The sequence below is a fragment of the Heterodontus francisci genome, chromosome 19 (genome assembly GCF_036365525.1).
Source record: "Heterodontus francisci isolate sHetFra1 chromosome 19, sHetFra1.hap1, whole genome shotgun sequence".
Classification (NCBI taxonomy): Eukaryota; Metazoa; Chordata; class Chondrichthyes; order Heterodontiformes; family Heterodontidae; genus Heterodontus; species Heterodontus francisci.
In genome coordinates this window covers 90,280,109-90,304,319 of record NC_090389.1, presented here as the reverse complement: position 1 = coordinate 90,304,319, position 24,211 = coordinate 90,280,109, and the positions used below count along the sequence as shown (strand labels likewise).

Genomic DNA, 24,211 nt, shown 5'->3' with positions numbered 1-24,211 from the left:
AATATGGACACAACCTTATGAGCTGTAATTCACCTGAGTTTATTATCCTCTCACTGGTGGGAAATTGGACCTTGTACTTCCTGTCTCCGCAGAAATGTAAATATTGTAATGTTTTCTGGTTGGTTTTTGAGCGCCCTGCAGTTGTATCTTTAATGATTACTGGTTAGGTCACTGAAGACCTGGAAGAACCAGGTGGAGTCATACACATCTCAAACTGTGACTCATTAACAGCACATGTTCTTTACTCTATCAACAGAATGGAGAATTGGTGCAGAATAGGCTCATATCTACAGGTTTGATGAGGTCTTACCATTCCCAGCACTCCTCCCTGTATCCCTGCCACAGGAGAGCACTCTGAGGCATGTCCATAGCAGAAGCAACTGCCACGAACCACCAGCTCATACACAGCATAATAATACTTCTGTAGGACCTCCATTCGCCTGTCCAACAGGTTATCTCCGAGGGTATGCAGTTTGGTGAAGTGAATTTTCAAATTCGTAATCCTCAGGAGATCTAGGATCACAATAAAGTCACAAAGGGATACATAACAGAACATGCAACCGAGTGTCAACATGAAGCCAGCATCACTCGCAAAGTCATGCAGTGAAATTCTCCACCTTGGTCCCGCCTTCTCTGATACCACTTTTGGGGTAAATGGAGGCTCTGTCTCCACCCCACAAGCCCCAACAGAAATTGTCCAGCTGGGTTCAGACCCAATCCTGCCCAGTATCTGCTCAGTTACTTCGGAGAAGGAACCAGACGAGAGCTGAGGCCAATGTCTTTATTTTACACAGTGAGTTGTTGTGATCTGGAATGTGCTGCCTGAAAGGGCGGTGGAAGCAGATTCAATAGTAACTTTCAAAAGGAAATTGGATAAATGTTTGAAAAGGAAAAATTTGCAGGTCTGTGGGGAAAGAGCAAGGGGGAGTGGGGCTAATTGGACAGCTCTTTCAAAGAGCCAGCACAGGTACGACAGGCTGAATGGCCTCCTCCTGTGCTGTAAGATTCTGTGCTACCAGGCTATCTCTCTGTGGGCTGGTGGGGGGCGTGCCCCTCCTGCTTGGGCAATTTGTGGCCCACGGAGGGCCCTCGTTGGCAAACAGCAAAGAGTTAAATGACCAGGATAATCTGACCCCTGTGCCAACACCCACCCCCCGCCCTCAACATCACCCCAACCCCACCCTGGGGCCTACCTGACCGGCCCCAGTGAGCCCACCCAACTTACCTCCAGTCCGAGTCTCCACAGCTGCTCCTGGTCCTGGGTCTCCTGCAATCCCACTCCCAGTGGTGCTGCTGGGACTGCTGAGCTCCAGCCCTCTGATTGGCCAGGAGGTTGAATTCCCATCCTTAAAGGGACGGGGACCCCAGTGCCAGGCAGTTAATTGCCCAAGCGCCATTAAATACAGCCAGCGGTGTCCCCCGAACAGCGGAAGCAGGGTTCCCCTTGCCTTCCTGGTCTGGTAATGGGGCCTCCACTGTCAGCACAAAAGTCTGCCCTCTGTGTGCAGTCACACTGGCCCAGTACACTCTGGGACAGACTGGGAACGGGGTGGGTGCGGGAGGGTTGGGGGGTGGTCAAGGGAAGGCGGGGGGTGGAGGGACCCTTGCCTTCACACCACCAATGCCATTTTACTAACAGTGTGGAAGGAAGCACTTATGTTTCCTTTTCCAAATATATACTTTATTCATAAAATTGCTAAAAATGCATTACATAAAAATTCAAATTTGTAGTTACATGAAGTGCAATACAGATCAGTTTCTTTCAACACAGTACATGAGGTGTCTCACTACACTTGCCTTTACAGGCTATATTTACAAATTACATTTTCATTACATGCCAAACATTCTCTGGTATATTCAGCCCGAGGGGTTTACACGCTTTCCTGTCCTTCAGTACACTATGGCGGGAGGTCCCTACACTCTGTCCTTTCCCCATTCAGCTCTCGTGGTGGCTGCCCCAAGCTTTCCTTAAGTGGCCAATTAAGGGCCTCTTCCTGCTGCCATTGGCAATTTACCTGCCTGATTGACCCCGGCGACCCCCGACCCCACTCACCTTGTTGCAGGGTAGTGACCATCACTGCATTCTCTCGGCTGGGTGAAGTCCCAGCAGTGGCCATTGCTCCTGGTGCCCGGCAGCTCCTCGAGGCAGACGGGACGGGAGCCCTGCCAGCAACTAATGTGTTGCAGCCACAAAATTCAGCCCTGTGTGCACTCACACTGGCCCAGTGTGTAGTGAAATGAACATGGAATATATTCTCGTGTGTAAAAGCTATTATATAAAATTTTCAAACAAAATTTTTGATCTAAAACCTTGACAAGAAGTGTCAAACTGATGGGAAATGAGCAACTTTGAATAAACTTTGAAAACTAAAAAACAGCAACATGGATAGAAAAATAGACAGCTATGTTCTCTCACCTTGAATCTCCAGACTATAGGGATCATCCACTTTGATGGCAGGATCGAGAACTTTATAAATAACCTAGAGGAAGGATTCAAGCAATTTATTAACTGACATTTCTATCTGAATGATATAGCTATCTAATGGTATAGCTATCTAATGGTATAGCTATCTGAATGGTATAGCTATTTAAATGGTATAGCTATCTAATGGTATAGCTATCTGAATGGTATAGCTATTTAAATGGTATAGCTATCTGAATGGTATAGCTATCTAACGGTATAGCTATCTAATGGTATAGCTATCTAATGATATAGCTATCTGAATGGTATAGCTATCTGATGGTATAGCTATCTGAATGGTATAGCTATCTAATGGTATAGCTATCTAATGATATAGCTGTCTGAATGGTATAGCTATCTAATGGTATAGCTATCTAATGATATAGCTATCTGAATGGTATAGCTATCTAATGATACAGCTATTTAAATGGTATAGCTATCTAATGGTATATCTATCTGAATGGTATAGCTATCTAATGGTATAGCTATCTAATGATATAGCTATCTGAATGGTATAGCTATCTGAATGGTATAGCTATCTAATGGTATAGCTATCTGAATGGTATAGCTATCTAATGGTATAGCTATCTAATGATATAGCTATCTGAATGGTATAGCTATCTAATGGTATAGCTATCTAATGATATAGCTATCTGAATGGTATAGCTATCTAATGGTATAGCTATCTGAATGGTATAGCTATCTAATGGTATAGCTGTCTAATGATATAGCTATCTGAATGGTATAGCTATCTAATGGTATAGCTATCTAATGATATAGCTATCTGAATGGTATAGCTATCTAATGGTATAGCTATCTGAATGGTATAGCTATCTAATGGTATAGCTATCTAATTATATAGCTATCTGAATGGTATAGCTATCTAATGGTATAGCTATCTAATGGTATAGCTATCTGAATGGTATAGCTATCTAATGGTATAGCTATCTGAATGGTATAGCTATCTAATTATATAGCTATCTGAATGGTATAGCTATCTAATGGTATAGCTATCTGAATGGTATAGCTATTTAAATGGTATAGCTATCTAATGGTATAGCTATCTAATGGTATAGCTATCTGAATGGTATAGCTATCTAATGGTATAGCTATCTGAATGGTATAGCTATCTAATGGTATAGCTATCTAATGGAATAAGAAGCACATTTTGTGATGTTTCTAAACGATTCTCTACAAATACAAGGAATAATCCCAAAGCACTTTACAGCGATGAAGTATTTTTGAAGTGTAGACACTGTTGTAATGTAGGAAGTACGGCAATGTCTGCACAGCAAGATCCCACAGGGATAACTGAGATAAATAACCAGATAATCTTTTTTTACTCATGCTAGCAGAGGGATAAATATTGGCCATGATACTGGGGAGAACTCCCCTGCTCTTCTTTGAATAGTGGCTTTGGGATCTTTTACGCTTACTTGAGAGAGCAGACGGGGCCTCAGTTTGAAGTCTCACCTGAAAGATGGCACTTCCAACAGTGCAGCACTCCCTCAGTACTAGCACTGGGAATGTTGTCCCGGAATATGGGCTCGAGTGTCTGGAGAGGGAGTTGAACCTACAACCCGCTTTGTTCCAGCACCAGTTCCAGATAAGCAGGTTGATGAACATTCCAATCTACCCCTCCGAATCCATTCCATTTCTTATGTGTCTGTACACGGCTTTAATCCCGAGCACACGCAACACTTCACCCAGGAACAGCTCAATGTGCTTAAACTCATCTAGACATCAGCACCTGTAGTAAGGACAGTTGGAAGAGCTTGTTGTGGAAAAATTAAGCAGCTCCAATATATTTCCCTTAGGCTGTGGGAATTCTGATCCAAGCAGAATGATTTCTTGGCAGGCTGGATGTGTGTTTGTCAACAACCCAAGACATTATTAACAATCATTATCAGCCAGGAGAGGTCTGAAACAAACTGGTTATGGCAATTCAAATGTACTTTCTTGCATTTTTCAAGCACTTCATCACATCAAAGCATGCCAGACGCTTCACACAACAAACTACTGTGATTTACAGGTGTGATTGCTGTTAGTTAGGAAACACCACAGGCAACTTGCACACAGCAAGATCCAACAGATAGTAATGAATAGCTGGGTGATCAGTTTCTGATGCTGTTGGTCGAGAGATAATGTCTTTTTTTCCCCCAATAGTGGCTGTGGAATCTTTACATCCATCTGGGAGGGCAGACAAGGCCTCAGTTTAACATCTCATCTGACAGAAGGCACCTCCGACAATGCAGCACTCCCTCAGTACTGGCACTGGGAGTGGCAGCCCTGTGCTCAAACTCTTGAAGTGGGATTGGAACCCACAAACATCTGACACACGGGTAAGGGTGCTACCCACTGAGCCACATGGAAACCAACTCCTTTAGTCACCTTGTTGACATTCCTGTTCAAGAACTACCATCCAAAGCTAGGATGGGAGGTAGAGCCTATACAAAGTGGGGCTGCTATGGGAAGTGTTGGTTGGTTGGTTGGTGGGGGGTTGCTGTATCCCTGGGAGATGATAACTCCTCCGGAGCATTTGAGAGTTGCCCAATCCCTCCTTGCCATGGATGGTGAAATGTGAAAGTCAGCAGTTGGTGGGACAGGAATATGAACAAAGAATTGGAAAAACCTCAGTCAGGATCTGGAGCCAAAATTCAGCATCAGTACTGATGGATCCTTTCCATGTTTAGGGATGAATCCATTCCATGTTTCCAGTTCAGAGAGGATACGAGTAATTTTTGACTTCAATGGAATGATGAATTGGGAGGGATGTTTAAGGAGTAGCCAAGCTGATATGTCCCGTTTCATACAAATACCCAAAGTGAAAGTGTGAGGTGAGAGCAGAGACAAGTGAACATTGGGCACAACATCTGCCAATTTGATCAGACACCTGGGGCTGGATTTTCAAAGCACTTTGGAGGTGAGCATGGGCATGGGCGAGAATCGAAGATTGAGCTCCCGGAATGTGTCTCTGAATCCTGAAGCCTCCGGAAGGTGCTGCAATTTTCAAGGAGAGGGCGGGGCAGGGAACCAGGAGCCCTCACTGTTAAACTCCTTCAGGAGCTTGTTAACGGGCTGGGGAGGGCCAGAAGGGAATTTTCAAAGAGGAGAGCGGGAGGAACGAACAGTCCAGTGCATGGATGTGATTCACTGTCGGGAGCAATGCGGTTGGACATTGTTTGATGTTGATTCAAAGCAATCGAAAAAAAAGTGTGATTGAAACATTGTGCCTCACCTGCCTTCCTGGTCACCATTTGGCCACTTGTTTACACCGTGATGCTGTTGGCCCTTTGATCTACTGCCTGCAGCATTCTGCAAAGCATCGGTGACCCCTGTCATGGCTGCCGACTGCCTTTCAACATTGCAGTCTGGAGCCACTTCCTGCCCCCATGCCAGTCCTGGCACCACTGACTGTGTGTCACACTCATCCAGGCCAAATTAGATCATTTACATTTGAAGACAGTGTCACATCGGTGGGATCGGGACCTGGAAATTATCCGGGTATCGGGGTCCTGATCCTGGAATGTAAATCCAACCCCCGTGTTCTCCCTTCCTCTTTGCTCAAATTTCCCAAGTGAAGAGCGCGGATCCCACAGACACTGAACACTGCTGCATGACATACCTCACCATTAGTAGAAGGTTCAATGTCAGAATAACGATGGTCACAAATAACGTCATCGATTTTCCTCAAGGGGCCGGTGCGGATATGAGGGAAGGAGACTGTGCAGTTGAAAGCAAAGTAACGATATACCTTCCATGTTCGACCAAAGTCTGCTGATCTCTCAATGTACATGGCAGCTGGGCGGAAAGTCTAATTGATAGAAAAGTCAAATGAGAAAACGTGATGGTTACAACTTGCATGTTTATTGTGTTTTTAATATAGCAAAATGTTCCAAGGTGCTTCACGGGAGCTCAGGTGACCAAAAGCTTGGTCAAAGAGGTAGGTTTTAAGGGGTGTCTTAAAGGAGGAGAGAGAGGTAGCAAGGTGGAGAGGTTTAGGGAGGGAATTCCTGAGTTTAGGCCTAGGCAGCTGAAGGCACGGCTGCAAATAGTGGAGGGGTTAAAATCGCCGATGTGCAGGAGGTCAGAATTGGAGGAGCACAGAGAACTTGGAAGAGGTTACAGGAGAAAAGGAGGGGTAAGGCCAAGCAGGGATTTGAAAAGGGCAAGAATTTTAAATATGAGGTGTTGCTGGACTAGAAGCCGAGGTAGGTCAGCGAGCACAGGGAGTGATGGATGAATGAGACTCGGTGAAAATTAGGATACGGCCAGTGGAGTTTTGAATGTGCTAAAGTTGGCATACTCCTGAGCTGATTCCGTAAGCTTTCAGTGCTGTCATGGGCCAAAGACTAAAATAAAATAATAATTGGTAGCAGAAGAGTGAAGTTTGGCACAGGACAATGCAAAGAATGTGTTCATTCCACCACCAGACACCAAACGTTGACTGTTCCATGGAACTGGGCCTAGCTGTGTGATTGCAGGAATGACCAACAAGACCGTGACAGGACTGACTAGGTGGTACATTGTTACTAATTAACAGCTCCAGGGGATTGTGGGCTCGCAGCCAATATATAAAAAGCTCTGATCAAAGAGCTAGAACTGATTTGGAGACTGGCCCAAAACCGAGGGTGTGTTCTAATAGTCTACACGGCAGCGGTAAATCTCGTCAGTCTTGCTGGCAGATCAAACCTGGTGCCGAAGCAACTTTTTCAGAAAAATAAATATGTATTTTTCTTTTAGTTTATAGGAATAACCCTCAGTAAATAAACTGGGAAAAGTGGGAAGAATGTATTGTCTTAAACCTGCCCCCAGCACAGATTACAACGTTCTGGTATTTTTCTGTACAATATTTTAAACTGAAGTTGATCAGCTGTGTGAAGAAACTGCAATTTTTTAGAACTCTATTATGTGAAACAGCCTTTAATGTTGAGTCAGGCTACATTAAAGGATTGCCATGAGGTTCCAGCACGTACACTAACCAGCCCTCCGAGCTTGTCCTCTGACTCACCTTGAATTTCATGATGAGGTGTGTGAAGTGGAACTCAGCTTCGAGATTTAGCTGGAGGCTAACTTTTTCTTCACCTGTGTGTGGAGACAAGACACAGGAAGGTGATTCACCCTGAACATGCATGAGGTATCAAGTGACATCGTGTTAACATTTGCTTTGAGACACAGAGTGTGATTCAGACACCAGTGATCAGTAAACAACAACAACTTGCATTTTTGTAGTGCCTTTAACATGGCAAAATGTCCCAAGGTGCTTCACAGGGGCGTAATTTGACAGTAATTGACAACAAGCCAATGGACAGGACATTAGGACAAGTGACCAAAAGCTTGGCCAAAGAGGTAGCTTTTTATGGAGGGTCTTAAGGAAGGAGAGAGCGGTAACAGGTTACAGGATGGAATTCCAGAGCTTAGGGCCTAGACGGTGTGCATTGTCAAGCAAAACAAAGACAACAAACAAGAAACAACTTCTTGTCCCATGATGCGTACTTCTTCCCATGGATCTCAAACCATTCATTTAACCTCTTAACAGAAGGTTGCGCAAACTTTCAACCTAATTTGCCTAATCTCTTATCTACAATGCCCAAACCCTGGCAGCCCACTCTGTACACAGCTTTGTTCACAGTAGCACAAGAACCATTGTGTTCTTGGTTAGATTTCACAAGTGCTGCCAATACCTACATCAATAAACAAGAAATGCTGGAATCACTCAGCAGGTCTGGCAGCGTCTGTGGAAAGAGAAGCAGAGTTAACGTTTCGGGTCAGTGACCCTTCATCGGAACTGACAAATATTAGAAAAGTCACAGGTTATAAGCAAGTGAGCTGGGGGTGGGGCAAGAGATAACAAAGGAGAAGGTGCAGATTGGACAAGGCCACATAGCTGACCAAAAGGTCATGGAGCAAAGGCAAACAATATGTTAATGGTGTGTTGAAAGACAAAGCATTAGGACAGATTAGGTGTCAATGGACCGAATATTGAACAGCAGCAAGTGCAAACCTGAAAAAAAGTGGGTAAGCAAACTGAACAAACTAAGATGAAATGAAATAAATGCAAAAAAAGATTGTAAAAAATGTAAAAAAGAAAAAAAGAAGGAAAAATAACCAAACATGAAAGTAAAATGGGGGGCTGTCATGCTCTGAAATTATTGAACTCAATGTTCAGTCCGGCAGGCTGTAGTGTGCCTAATCGGTAGATGAGATGCTGTTCCTCGAGCTTGCGTTGATGTTCACTGGAACACTGCAGCAATCCCAGGACAGAGATGTGAGCATGAGAGCAGGGGGGAGTGTTGAAATGGCAAGCAACCGGAAGCTCAAGGTCCTGCTTGCGGACTGAGCGGAGATGTTCCGCAAAGAGGTCACCCAGTCTGCGCTTGGTCTCCCCAATGTAGAGGAGACCACACTGTGAGCAGCGAATACAGTATACTATATTGAAAGAAGTACAAGTAAATCACTGCTTCACCTGAAAGGAGTGTTTGGGGCCTGGGATAGTAAGGAGAGGGGAGGTAAATGGGCAGGTTGCAGGGGCAGGTGCCATGGGACGGGGACGAGGTGGTGGGGGTAATGGAGGAGTGGACCAGGGTGCCGCGGAGAGAACGATCCCTTTGGAATGCTGACAGGGGAAGGGAGGGGAAGATGCGACTGGCAGTGGCATCACGCTGGAGGTGGCGAAAATGGTGGAGGATGATCCTTTGGATATGAAGGCTGATGGGGTGGAAAGTGAGGACAAGGGGAACGCTGTCACGGTTCTGGGAGGGAGGGGAAGGGGTGAGGGTAGAGGTGCGGGAAATGGGCTGGACACGGTTGAGGGCCCTGTCAACCACAGGAAAAAGGAGGTCATATCAGAAGCACCGTCATGGAAGGTAGCATCATCAGAGCAGTTGCGTCGGAGACAGAGAAACTGGGAGAATGGAATGGAGTCCTTACAGGAGGCAGGGTGTGAAGAAGTGTAGTCAAGGTAGCTGTGAGAGTTGGTGGGCTTGTAATGGATATTAGTAGACAACCTATCCCCAGAGATGGAGACAGAGAAGTCGAGGAAGGGAAGGGAAGTGTCAGAGATGGACCATGTAAAGGTGAGAGAAGGGTGGAAATTGGAAGCAAAGTTGATAAAGTTTTCCAGTTCGGGGCGGGAGCAGTAAACGGCACCGATACAGTCATCAATGGACTGGAAAAAGAGTTGGGGGAGGGGGCCTGAGTAGGACTGGAACAAAGAATGCTCGACATATCCCACAAAAAGACAGGTATAACTAGGACCCATGCGGGTACCCATAGCGACACCTTTTACTTGAAGGAAGTGCGTGGAGTTGAAGGAGAAGTTGTTCAATGTGAGAACAAGTTCAGCCAGGCGGAGGAGGGTGGTGGTGGATGGGAACTGGTTGGGCCTCTGTTCCAGGAAGAAGCGGAGAGCCGTCAAACCATCCTGATGGGGGATGGAGGTGTAAAGCGATTGGACGTCCATAGCGAAGAGGAGGCGGTTGGGACCAGGAAACTGGAAAACAGGAAACGGGATCATTCACTCCGCGACACCCTGGTCCACTCCTCCATTACCCGCACCACCTCATCCCCGTCCCATGGCACCTTCCCCTGCAATCACAGGAGGTGTAATACCTGCCCATTTACCTCCCCTCTTCTCACTAACCCAGGCCCCAAACACTCCTTTCAGGTGAAGCAGCGATTTACTTGTACTTCTTTCAATGTAGTATACTGTATTCGCTGCTCACAGTGTGGTCTCCTCTACATTGGGGAGACCAAGCGCAGACTGGGTGACCGCTTTGCGGAACATCTCCGCTCAGTCCGCAAGCAGGACCTTGAGCTTCCGGTTGCTTGCCATTTCAACACTCCCCCCTGCTCTCATGCTCACATCTCTGTCCTGGGATTGCTGCAGTGTTCCAGTGAACATCAACGCAAGCTCGAGGAACAGCATCTCATCTATCGATTAGGCACGCTACAGCCTGACGGACTGAACATTGAGTTCAATAATTTCAGAGCATGACAGCCCCCCATTTTACTTTCATGTTTAGTTATTTTTCTTCTTTTTTTCATTTTTACAATCTTTTTTTGCATTTATTTCATTTCATCTTAGTTTGTTCAGTTTGCTTACCCACTTTTTTTTCAGGTTTGCACTTGCTGTTCAATCTTCAGTTCGTTAACACCTAATCTGAACAAATGCTTTGTCTTTCAACACACCATTAACATATTGTTTGCCTTTGCTCCGTGACCTTTTGGTCAGCAATGTGGCCTTGTCCAATCTACACCTTCTCCTTCGTTATTTCTTGCCCCACCCCCAGCTCACTTGCTTATAACCTGTGACTTTTCTAATATTTGTCAGTTCCGATGAAGGGTCACTTACCCGAAACGTAAACTCTGCTTCTCTTTCCACAGATGCTGCCAGACCTGCTGAGTGGTTCCAGCATTTCTTGTTTTTATATCGACTATCCCAGTGTTCTCCAGGACGGTCTCCCACCTTCCACTCTCTGTAAACTTGAGCTCATCCAAAACTCTGCTGCCCCCATATCCTAACCCTAACCCTAACCCTAATCCTAACTCTATCCCTAACCCTAACCCTAACCCGAACCCAAACCCTAACCCACCTTCCACCCTCTGTAAACTTGAGCTCATCCAAAACTCTGCTGCCCCCATATCCTAACTCTATACCTAACACTAACCCTGACCCCAAAGCTCACCCTAACCCTAACCCTAACCCTAACCCTAACCCCCATATCCAAACTCTAACCCTAACCCTAACCCTGACCCCAAAGCTCAACCCTAACCCTAACCCAACCCTAACCCTAACCCTAACCACTCTAACCCTAACCTTAACCCTCATCCTACCCTAACCCTAACACTACGCTAACGCTAACCCTAACCCTAACCTTGACCCTAACATTACCCTAACCCTAACCCTAACCCTAACCCTAACCCTAACCCTAACCCTAACCCTAATCAGAACACTACTCTAACCCTAACCCTAACCTAACCCTAACACTACTCTAACTCTAACCCTAACCCTAACCTTATTAGAATTAGAATTAGAATTAGAATTAGAACATTACAGCGCAGTATAGGCCCTTCGGCCCTCGTTGATTTCAGATTTCCAGCTTCCGCAGTATTTTGCTTTTATTTTACCTACATCAATAACTCCCACTGGACGGGGGAGAGAGAAAGCAGTAAATAAAGTACCAGCTCACTGTTCTGCTGCCTCTTGTCTGCTGTGTGCCTCAAGCGTTACTCCTGGCCATACAAAGGAAGTCGTGTTCACTCTCTCTGATAGCAGTTACAATCACAAATATGACCAGTTATCATGATTTCAATCACAACCACACCAGAAATCAATCCATTCTAACAAAGAAGGACTCCCTGAAAAGCTCAATTGTGCCCATTCTAACGTCCAAGCTTGACTATCCGATGAAGGGTCGCTGATCCGAAACATTAACTCTGCTTCTCTTTCCACAGATGCTGCCAGACCTAGTGAGTGGTTCCAGCATTTCTTGTTTTTATATCGACTATCCCAGTGTTCTCCAGGACGCTCTCCCACATTCCACCCTCTGTAAACTTGAGCTCATCCAAAACTCTGCTGCCCCCATATCCTAACTCTATCCCTAACCCTAACCCTGACCCCAATGCTCACCAAAACCCTAACCCTAACCCCCATATCCTAACTCTATCCCTAACCCTAACCCTGACCCCAAAGCTCAACCCTAACCCTAACCCAACCCTAACCCCAATCCTACCCTAACCCTAACCATAGCACTACTCTAACCCTAACCCTAACACTACTCTAACGCTAACCCTAACCCTAACCTTGACCCTAACATTACTCTTACCCTAACCCTAATCCTAGCCCTAACCCTAACCAGAACACTACCCTAACCCTAACCATAACACTACTCTAACTCTACCCCTAACCCTAACCCTAACCCTGACCCCCACCTCACTTGCTTATAACCTGTGACATATCTAATATTTGTCAGTTCCGAAGAAGGATCACTGACCCGAAATGTTAACTCTGCTTCTCTTTCCACAGATGCTGCCAGACCTGCTGAGTGGTTCCAGCATTTCTTGTTTTTATATCGACTATCCCAGTGTTCTCCAGGATGGTCTCCCACATTCCACCCTCTGTCAACTTGAGCTCATCCAAAACTCTGCTGCCCCCATATTCTTACTCCATCCCTAACCCTAACCCTAATCCTAACCCTAACCCTAACCCTAACCCTAACCCTAATCCTGACCCCAAAGCTCACCCTAACCCTAACCATAACCCTAACCCTAACCACCAAATCCTAACTCTAAGCCTAACCCTAACCCTGACCCCAAAGCTCAACCCTAACCCTAACCCTAACCCAATCCTACAACAACCCTAACCATAGCACTACCCTAACCCTAACCCTAACCCTATCCTAACCCTAACCCTAGCCCTAACCCTAAACCATACCTGAACCCTACCCTAACCCTAACCCTAACCCTAACCCTAACCCTAACCCACCTTCCACCCTCTGTAAACTTGAGCTCATCCAAAACTCTGCTGCCCATATATCCTAACTCTATCCCTAACCCTAACCCGGACCCCAAAGCTCACCCTAACCCTAACCCTAACCCCCATATGCTAACTCTATCCCTAACCATAACCCTGACCCCAAAGCTCAACCCTAATCCTAACCCCAACCCTAACCCTAACCCCCACCTCACTTGCTTATAACCTGTGACATTTCTAATATTTGTCAGTTCCAAAAAAGGGTCACTGACCCAAAACGTTAACTCTGCTTCTCTTTTCACAGATGCTGCCAGACCTGCTGAGTGGTTCCAGCATTTCTTGTTTTTATATCGACTATCCCAGTGTTCTCCAGGACGGTCTCCCACCTTCCACCCTCTGTAAACCTGAGCTCATCCAAAACTCTGCTGCCCCCATATCCTAACTCTATCCCTAACCCTAACCCTAACCCTAACCCACCTTCCACCCTCTGTAAACCTGAGCGCATCCAAAACTCTGCTGCCCCCATATCCTAACTCTATCCCTAACCCTAACCCTGACCCCAAAGCTCAAGCCGAACCCTAACCCTAACCCTAACCCAACCCTAACCCCAATCCTACCCTAACCCTAACCATAGCACTACTCTAACCCTAACCCTAACCCTGACCCTACTCTAACACTAACCCTAACCCTAATCCTACCCTAACCCTAACCCTAACCCCCACCTCACTTGCTTATAACCTGTGACATTTCTAATATTTGTCAGTTCCGAAGAAGGGTCACTGACCCAAAACGTTAACTCTGCTTCTCTTTTCACAGATGCTGCCAGACCTGCTGAGTGGTTCCAGCATTTCTTGTTTTTATATCGACTACCCCAGTGTTCTCCAGGACGATCTCCCACCTTCCACCCTCTGTAAACCTGAGCTCATCCAAAACTCTGCTGCCCCCATATCCTAACTCTATCCCTAACCCTAACCCTAACCCTAACCCACCTTACACCCTCTGTAAACCTGAGCGCATCCAAAACTCTGCTGCCCCCATATCCTAACTCTATCCCTAACCCTAACCCTGACCCCAAAGCTCAACCCTAACCCTAACCCTAACCCTAACCCAACCCTAACCCCAATCCTACCCTAACCCTAACCATAGCACTACTCTAACCTTAACCCTAACCCTGACCCTACTCTAACACTAACCCTAACCCTAATCCTACCCTAACCCTAACCCTAACCCCCACCTCACTTGCTTATAACCTGTGACATTTCTAATATTTGTCAGTTCCGAAGAAGGGTCACTGACCCAAAACGTTAACTCTGCTTCTCTTTTCACAGATGCTGCCAGACCTGCTGAGTGGTTCCAGCATTTCTTGTTTTTATATCGACTATCCCAGTGTTCTCCAGGACGGTCTCCCACCTTCCACCCTCTGTAAACCTGAGCTCATCCAAAACTCTGCTGCCCCCATATCCTAACTCTATCCCTAACCTTAACCCTAACCCTAACCCACCTTCCACCCTCTGTAAACCTGAGCTCATCCAAAACTCTGCTGCCCCATATCCTAACTCCATCCCTAACCCTAATGCTGACCCCAAAGCTCAACCCTAACCCTAACCCGAACCCTACTCTAACCCTAACCCTAACCCTAATCCTACCCTAACCCAAACCCCAACACTACTCTAACACTAACCCTAACCCTAACCCTAACCTTGACCCTAACATTACTCTATCCCTAACCCTAATCCTAACCCTATCCTTAACCAGAACACTACTGTAACCCTAACCCTAACCCTAACACTACTCTAACTCTAACCCTAACCCTAACCTTGACCCTAACATTACTCTAACCCTAATCCTAACCCTAACCCGAACCAGAACACTACTGTAACCCTAACCCTAACCCAAACACTAATCCTACCCTAACCCTAACCGTAACCCTAACCCAGACCCTAACCCTAACCCAGACCCTAACACTACTCTAACTCTAACCCTAATCCTAACCCTAACCTTAACCCTAACCCATACCCTAACCCTAACCGCAGTCTAACCCTAACCCTAACCCATACCCTAACCCTAACCGTTGTCTAACCCTAACCCTAACCCAAAGCCTAACCCTAAACGAACCCTAATGTTAACCCATACCTCAACCCTAACCTATAACCGAACCCTACTCTAACCCTAACCCTAACCCATACCCTAACCCTAAACCTAGTCTAACCCTAACCCTAACCTACACCCTACCCTAACCCTAATGTTAACCCATACCTCAACGCTAACCCATACCCTCACCCTATTCTAACCCTAACCCTAACCCTAACCCTAACCCTACTCTAACCCTAACCCTGCACTAACCTTAACCCTAAACCTAACCCTCACCCTAACCCATACCCTAACCCTAACCCAGAGCCTAACCCTAACCCTAACCCTAACCCAACTACACCAGAAATCAATCCATTCTAACAAAGAAGGACTCCCTGAAAAGCTCAATTGTGCCCATTCTAACCTCCAAGCTCGACAATCCGAAGAAGGGTCACTGACCCGAAACGTTAACTCTGCTTCTCTTTTCACAGATGCTGCCAGACCTGCTGAGTGGTTCCAGCATTTCTTGTTTTTATATCGACTATCCCAGTGTTCTCCAGGACGGTCTCCCACCTTCCACCCTCTGTAAACCTGAGCTCATACAAAACTCTGCTGCCCCCATATCCTAACTCTATCCCTAACCCTAACCCTAACCCTAACCCACCTTCCACCCTCTGTAAACCTGAGCTCATCCAAAACTCTGCTGCCCCATATCCTAACTCTATCCCTAACCCTAATGCTGACCCCAAAGCTCAACCCTAACCCTAACCCTAACCCAACCCTAACCCCAATCCTACCCTAACCCTAACCATAGCACTACTCTAACCCTAACCCTAACCCTGACCCTACTCTAACACTAACGCTAACCCTAATCCTACCCTAACCCTAACCCTAACCCCCACCTCACTTGCTTATAACCTGTGACATTTCTAATATTTGTCAGTTCCGAATAAGGGTCACTGACCCGAAACGTTAACTCTGCTTCTCTTTTCACAGATGCTGCCAGACCTGCTGAGTGGTTCCAGCATTTCTTGTTTTTATATCGACTATCCCAGTGTTCTCCAGGACGGTCTCCCACCTTCCACCCTCTGTAAACCTGAGCTCATCCAAAACTCTGCTGCCCCCATATCCTAACTCTATCCCTAATCCTAACCCTAACCCTAATCCATACCCTAACCCTAACCGCAGTCTAACCCTAACCCTAACCCTAACCCATACCCTAACCCTAACCGTTGTCTAACCCTAACCCTAACCCAAAGCCTAACCCTAAACGAACCCTAATGTTAACCCATACCTCAACCCTAACCTATAACCGAACCCTACTCTAACCCTAACCCTAACCCATACCCTAACCCTAAACCTAGTCTAACCCTAACCCTAACCTACACCCTACCCTAACCCTAATGTTAACCCATACCTCAACGCAAACCCATACCTGAACCCTATTCTAACCCTAACCCTAACCCTACTCTAACCCTAACCCTACACTAACCTTAACCCTAAACCTAACCCTCACCCTAACCCATACCCTAACCCTAACCCAGAGTCTAACCCTAACCCTAACCCTAAACCTAACACAACTATACCAGAAATCAATCCATTCTAACAAAGAAGGACTCCCTGAAAAGCTCAATTGTGCCCATTCTAACCTCCAAGCTCGACTATCCGAAGAAGGGTCACTGACCCAAAACGTTAACTCTGCTTCTCTTTTCACAGATGCTGCCAGACCTGCTGAGTGGTTCCAGCATTTCTTGTTTTTATATCGACTATCCCAGTGTTCTCCAGGACGGTCTCCCACCTTCCACCCTCTGTAAACCTGAGCTCATCCAAAACTCTGCTGCCCCCATATCCTAACTCTATCCCTAACCCTAACCCTAACCCTAACCCACCTTCCACCCTCTGTAAACCTGAGCTCATCCAAAACTCTGCTGCCCCATATCCTAACTCTATCCCTAACCCTAACCCTGACCCCAAAGCTCAACCCTAACCCTAACCCTAACCCTAACCCAACCCTAACCCCAATCCTACCCTAACCCTAACCATAGCACTACTCTAACCCTAACCCTAACCCTGACCCTACTCTAACACTAACCCTAACCCTAATCCTACCCTAACCCTAACCCTAACCCCCACCTCACTTGCTTATAACCTGTGACATTTCTAATATTTGTCAGTTCCGAAGAAGGGTCACTGAACCGAAACGTTAACTCTGCTTCTCTTTTCACAGATGCTGCCAGACCTGCTGAGTGGTTCCAGCATTTCTTGTTTTTATATCGACTATCCCAGTGTTCTCCAGGACGGTCTCCCACCTTCCACCCTCTGTAAACCTGAGCTCATCCAAAACTCTGCTGCCCCCATATCCTAACTCTATCCCTAACCCTAACCCAAACCCTAACCCACCTTCCACCCTCTGTAAACCTGAGCTCATCCAAAACTCTGCTGCCCCATATCCTAACTCTATCCCTAACCCTAACCCTGACCCCAAAGCTCAACCCTAACCCTAACCCTAACCCTAACCCAACCCTAACCCCAATCCTACCCTAACCCTAACCATAGCACTACTCTAACCCTAACCCTAACCCTGACCCTACTCTAACACTAACCCTAACCCTAACCCTAACCCTAACCCCCACCTCACTTGCTTATAACCTGTGACATTTCTAATATTTGTCAGTTCCGAAGAAGGGTCACTGACCCAAAACGTTAACTCTGCTTCTCTTTTCACAGATGCTGCCAGACCTGCTGAGTGGTTCCAGCATTTCTTGTTTTTATATCGACTATCCCAGTGTTCTCCAGGACGGTCTCCCACCTTCCACCCTCTGTAAACCTGAGCTCATCCAAAACTCTGCTGCCCCATTATCCTAACTCTATCCCTAACCCTAACCCTAACCCTAACCCTAACCCTAACCCTAACCCTAACCCTCTGTAAACCTGAGCTCATCCAAAACTCTGCTGCCCCATATCCTAACTCTATCCCTAACCCTAACCCTGACCCCAAAGCTCAACCCTAACCCTAACCCTAACCCTAACCCAACCCTAACCCCAATCCTACCCTAACCCTAACCATAGCACTACTCTAACCCTAACCCTAACCCTGACCCTACTCTAACACTAACCCTAACCCTAATCCTACCCTAACCCTAACCCTAACCCCCACCTCACTTGCTTATAACCTGTGACATTTCTAATATTTGTCAGTTCCGAAGAAGGGTCACTGAACCGAAACGTTAACTCTGCTTCTCTTTTCACAGATGCTGCCAGACCTGCTGAGTGGTTCCAGCATTTCTTGTTTTTGTATCGACTATCCCAGTGTTCTCCAGGACGGTCTCCCACCTTCCATCCTCTGTAAACTTGAGCTCATCCAAAACGCTGCTGCCCCCCTATCCTAACTCTATTCCTAACCCTAACCCTGACCCCAAAGCTCACCCTAACCCTAACCCTAACCCCCTTATCCTAACTCTATCCCTAACCCTAACCCTGACCCCAAAGCTCACCCTAACCCTATCCCTAGCCCCCATATCCTAACTCTAACCCGAACCCCAACCCTGACCCCAAAGCTCAACCCTAACCCTAACCCTAACCCCCACTTCACTTGCTTATAACCTGTGACATTTCTAATATTTGTCAGTTCCGAAGAAGGGTCACTGACCCGAAACGTTAACTCTGCTTCTCTTTCCACAGATGCTGCCAGACCTGCTGAGTGATTCCAGCATTTCTTGTTTTTATATCGACTATCCCAGTGTTCTCCAGGATGGTCTCCCACCTTCCACCCTCTGTAAACTTGAGCTCATCCAAAACTCTGCTGCCCCCATATCCTAACCCTAACACTAACCCTAACTCTATCCCTAACCCTAACCCTAACGGGCCTCCCACCTTCCACCCTCTGTAAACTTGAGGTCATCCAAAGGTCTGCTGCCCCCATATCCTAACCCTAACCCTAACCCTACCCTAACCCTAATCCTAACTCTATCCCTAACCCTAACCCTAACCTTAACCCTAACCCTAACTCTATCCTTAACACTAACCCTGACCCCAAAGCTCACCCTAACCCTAACCCCCATATCCTAACTCTATCCCTAACCCTAACCCTAACCCCAAAGCTCAACCCTAACCCTAACCCTAACCCAACCCTAACCCCAATCCTACCCTAACCCTAGCACTATCCTAACCCTAACCCTAACCCTAACCCTAACCCTAACCCTACCCTAACCCTAACCCTAACCCTAACCCTAATCCTACCCTAACCCTAACACTACCCTAACCCTAACTACTCTAACCCTAACCCTAACCCTAATCCTACCCGAACCCTAACACTACCCTAACCCTAACCCTAACCTTGACCCTAACATTACTCTAACCCTAACCCTAACCAGAACACTACGCTAACCCTAACCCTAACACTACTCTATCTCTAACCCTAACCCGAACCCTAACCTTAACCCTAACATTACTCTAACCCTAACCCTAATCCTAACCCGAACCAGAACACTACTCTAACCCTAACCCAAACCCTAATCCTACCCTAACCCTAACCGTAACCCTAACCCTGACCCTAACCCTAACCCTGACCCTAACACTGCACTAACTCCAACCCTAATCCTAATCCTAACCCATACCCTAACCCTACTCTAACCCTAACCCTAACCCTAACCGATACCCTAAACCAAACCGTAGTCTAACCCTAACCCTAACCCATACCCTAACCGTAGTCTAACCCTAACCCTAACCCTAACCCATACCCATACCCTAACCCTAACCGTAGTCTAACCCTAACCCTAACCCAAAGCCGAACCCTAAACGAACCCTAATGTTAACCCATACCTCAACCCTAGCCTATAACCTAACCCTAGTCTAACCCTAACCCTAACCCTAACTCATACCCTAACCCTAGTCTAACCCTAACCCTAACCTTAACCGTAACCCATACCCTAACCCAAACCGTAGTCTAACCCTAACCCTAACCCTAACCCTAACCCTAACCCTAACCCTAACCTAACCCTAACCCTAACCCTAACCTATACCCTAACCCTAACCGTAGTCTAACCCTAACCCTAACCCAAAGCCGAACCCTAAACGAACCCTAATGTTAACCCATACCTCAACCCTAACCTATAACCTAACCCTACTCTAACCCTAACCCTAACCCTACTCTAACCCTAACCCTACTCTAACCCTAACCCTAAACCTAACCCTCACCCTAACCCAATCCCTAACCCTAACCCAGACCCTAACCCTAACCGTAGTCTAACCCTAACCCTAACCCATAGCCTAACCCTAACCGATACACTAACCTAACCCTAATGTTAACCCATACCTCAACCCTAACCCATACCCTAGGGTTAGGGTTAGAATAGGGATACTATTCTAACCCTAACCCTAACCCTACTCTAACAGTAACCCTTAACCCTAACCCTAACTCTAATCTCACCCTAACCCTACTCTAACCCTAACCCAAACCCTAAACCTAACCCTAACCCATACCCTAATTTGCACCAAGTCCCATTCACCCATCTCCCACTGTGCTCAATGACCTACATTAGCATAAATGACTCAATTTTAAAATTCTTATCCTTGTTTTCAAATCCCTCCTTGACCTCGCCCCTCCCTATCTCTGTAATCTCCTCCAGCCCTACAGCCATCCAAGATCTCTGCATTTCTCCAATTCTGGCCTCTAGTGTATCCCTCACTTCCTCCACCCCACCATTGGTAGCCGTGTCTTCAGACGCTTAGGTCCTAAACTCTGAATTCTCTCCCTAAACCTCTCTGCCTCATCAGCACTCTCTCTCTCTCTCACTCCCCCTTTAAGATGCTCCTTAAAACCTACCTTTTTGACCAAGATTTTAGTCACCTGTCCTAATAACTCTGTTGTTGCCTCAGCTTTGATACTTGATTCTGCTCCTGTGAAACCTTATAAATGTGCTGTATAAATGCAAGTTGTTATTGTGAGGAGAGTTTCAAGAAATTGGCTGGGATTCTCCTCCATAATCCCATCTAAAATCAGGTGGGACAGCAGCAATGAGCGAATGGATATTCAGTCAATGCCACCCACCAGGACTTTCCTCCCCCCAGCATCCTGCTCCCACCAGAACCTTCCTCCCCCCAGCCTCGAACTCCCACCAGGACCTTCCTCCCCCCAGCCTCCTGCTCCCACCAGGACCTTCCGCCCCCCAGCATCTGGCTCCCACCAGGACCTTCCTCCCCCAAGCCTCGAACTCCCACCAGGACCTTCCTCCCCCCCAGCCTCCTGCTCCCACCAGGACCTTCCTCCCCCCAGCCTCCAACTCCCACCAGGACCTTCCTCCCCCCAGCCTCCTGCTCCCACCAGAACCTTCCTCCCCCCAGCCTCCAACTCCCACCAGGACCTTCCTCCCCCCAGCCTCCAACTCCCACCAGGACCTTCCTCCCCCCAGCCTCCTGCTCCCACCAGGACCTTTCTCCCCCCAGCCTCCAACTCCCACCAGGACCTTCCTCCCCCCAGCATCCTGCTCCCACCAGAACCTTCCTCCCCCCAGCCTCCAACTCCCACCAGGACCACCGCTGATTTCTCCTTCATCAGTCACAGTAAGACATGGCAGCAGGGAGGTGTATTTTCCTCCTGTCTGCCTGTGATATCACCACTCCCCGGGACTGCCGTCCAGAAGATGGTGGTGATATACCCTGAGATACTCACATGGAGAGAGAGAGGTGCTCAGTGCCTCTCCCTGGGATTGCCCTCTTCACTCTGGTGAACTCCACGTGGCATGAAAATCATGACAAGAGTTCATCATGAATCACTAATGATCCCCAACGTGGGCAAATGGGTCAGGGGAGAGGCAGATTTGGAGGGTCAAAACCCACTGGAACTCCACCCACCTCCAGCCACTGGGACAACATCCAGTGGTGCCAAGGAGGCTGAGAGAAGATTTAATGTAGGTTTTTAAAATTACATGGAGTTGTGATAGAGTGAATGGAGGAAGAGTATTTCCCCTGGTTGAAGAATCAATTTAAAATTGTGACTAAGAGTGAGGAGTCAGGCTTGAAGAAATGTCTTCACATCGAGGGTTGTTGGAGCATTGAATGCTTTGGCGCTGGGGGAATGGGACTGATTGGATTGCTCAATAGAGAGCCAGCATTGACTCAACGGGCCAAATGGCCTTCGTCAGTACTGTAATGACTCGATGACTCTCTGTTTTCTAACCCACCATTCTCAGACTGCCACCAGGTCCTCTCCTCCCTCTGATCAGTCAGATAGATCACATTCTCGACACGGTGACTATTTCTGTTGTTGAAAGGATGATACGATCTTGTCGAATCACACTGGAAACATTTCTCCACCTCCTAGAACATCGAGAGGAAAACCACACCTTTATTATAATGTTATTGTTTCATGTGGAATACTGTCTCCAGATTTGGTGCTTTCACATGGTTTGCTGATACATTAATGTTTTGGAAAAGTTTCAGAGAAGGTCCACAAGAATCAGACTCAACTTAAAACACCTTAATGGCCCCTGATAGGCTTAAAAAGCTGGTCTATGAGTTTTGAGGTGTGTAAACTCCAGGACAAGCTGATAGAGGAGTTTAAATGAGACTAGACTGTGCTCATACTGACAGATTACTTCAATTCAATAGGTCAGGGAGGATCAAGGCTCATGGATGTAAGTTACACAAGAGCAGAAATCGTTCAGATGCTGGTGGTTCATCTGGGGATTGTTGTTCTAAGGGACACATTACCTGTTTGTAACTAACCTCCGACTCTCTGCATAACTTCAACACGAGAGTTGGACACGAAATCTCCAGCTGAGTCGGAGACCATGGTCTCCAAAGGTGGGTGTAATATGAAGTGATATGATGGGCCGAATGGCCTCTGTCTGTGCTGTTATGACCCAATGACTTTATAAATCAAGAGTTCTCAACCGGGAATCCTGGGGACGGTTTCAAAGGGTCTGCCTCCACCCCTTGGGGATCGAGGGGTCTGCCTCCACTCCATGGGGATTGAGGGGTCTGCCTCCACTCCTTGGGGATCGAGGGGCCTGCTTCCACTCCATGGTGATCGAGGGGTCTGCCTCCACCCCTTGGGGATCGAGGGGTCTTCCTCCACTCCATGGGGATTGAGGGGTCTGCCTCCACTCCATGGGGATCGAGGGGTCTGCCTCCACCCCCATGGGGATTGAGGGGTCTGCCTCCACCCCATGGGGATCGAGGGGTCTGCCTCCACCCCATGGTGATCGAGGGGTCTGCCTCCACTCCATGGAGATCGAGGGGTCTGCCTCCACCCCTTGGGGATCGAGGGGTCTTCCTCCACTCCATGAGGATTGAGGGGTCTGCCTCCACTCCATGGGGATCGAGGGGTCTGCCTCCACCCCCATGGGGATTGAGGGGTCTGCCTCCACCCCATGGGGATCGAGGGGTCTGCCTCCACCCCATGGTGATCGAGGGGTCTGCCTCCACTCCATGGAGATCGAGGGGTCTGCCTCCACTTCATGGGGATCGAGGGGTCTGCCTCCACTCCTTGGGGATCGAGGGGCCTGCCTCCACTCCATGGTGATCGAGAGGTCTGCCTCCACTCCATGGGGATTGAGGGGTCTGCCTCCACTCCATGGGGATTGAGAGGTCTGCCTCCACTCCATAGGGATTGAGGGGTCTGCCTCCACTCCATGGGGATCGAGTTGTCTGCCTCTAATCCTTGGGGATCGAGGGGTCTGCCTCCACTCCATGGGGATCGGGGGTTCTGCCTCCACTCCATGGGGATCGAGAGGTCTGCCTCCACTCCATGGGGATCGAGGGGTCTGCCTCCATGGGGAGCGAGGGGTCTGCCTCCACTCCATGGGGAGCGAGGGGTCTGCCTCCACTCCATGGGGATCGAGGGGTCTGCCTCCACTCCATGGGGATCGAGGGTTCTGCCTCCACTCCATGGGGATCGAGGGGTCTGCCTCCACCCCATGGGGATCGAGGGGTCTGCCTCTACCCCATGGGGATCGAGGGGTCTGCCTCTACCCCATGGGGATCGAGGGGTCTGCCTCTACCCCATGCTTCTGCTAACATCATCAATGTAGCCCTCAGATTGGCTCAGCCCTTATTGACTGCTGATTGGCTGCCATCACAGTCCGAGCCATACCAGTCATGTGACCCACCTGACCTTTCACCTCTCTCATGAGCCAGCAATTCATTTACAAAGTTCAACATTGAAACCTAAGTGCTGACAATGTTTATAATACATTTTTCAAAGT

General features: G+C 47.6%; 2 protein-coding genes across 4 annotated transcripts in view; one reads left to right on the top strand and one right to left on the bottom strand.

Moving 5' to 3' along the window:
- LOC137380298 (cytosolic 10-formyltetrahydrofolate dehydrogenase-like) overlaps positions 1-24,211 on the top strand; it is a 292,525-nt gene that overhangs the window by 30,892 nt on the left and 237,422 nt on the right. The gene's annotated exons all lie outside the window — the stretch shown is intronic.
- The window catches only part of lamb2l (laminin, beta 2-like), a 321,168-nt gene that overhangs the window by 155,735 nt on the left and 141,222 nt on the right, over positions 1-24,211 (bottom strand). For all 3 annotated transcript variants that reach the window (XM_068052201.1, XM_068052200.1, XM_068052202.1), the window contains exons 4-8: positions 22,187-22,322; positions 7,473-7,546; positions 6,087-6,275; positions 2,417-2,480; positions 311-513 (exon numbers count right to left, since the gene is read on the bottom strand). In XM_068052201.1, the coding sequence (XP_067908302.1) occupies positions 311-513; positions 2,417-2,480; positions 6,087-6,275; positions 7,473-7,546; positions 22,187-22,322 (666 nt within the window). The remainder of the gene's footprint in view (positions 1-310; positions 514-2,416; positions 2,481-6,086; positions 6,276-7,472; positions 7,547-22,186; positions 22,323-24,211) is intronic.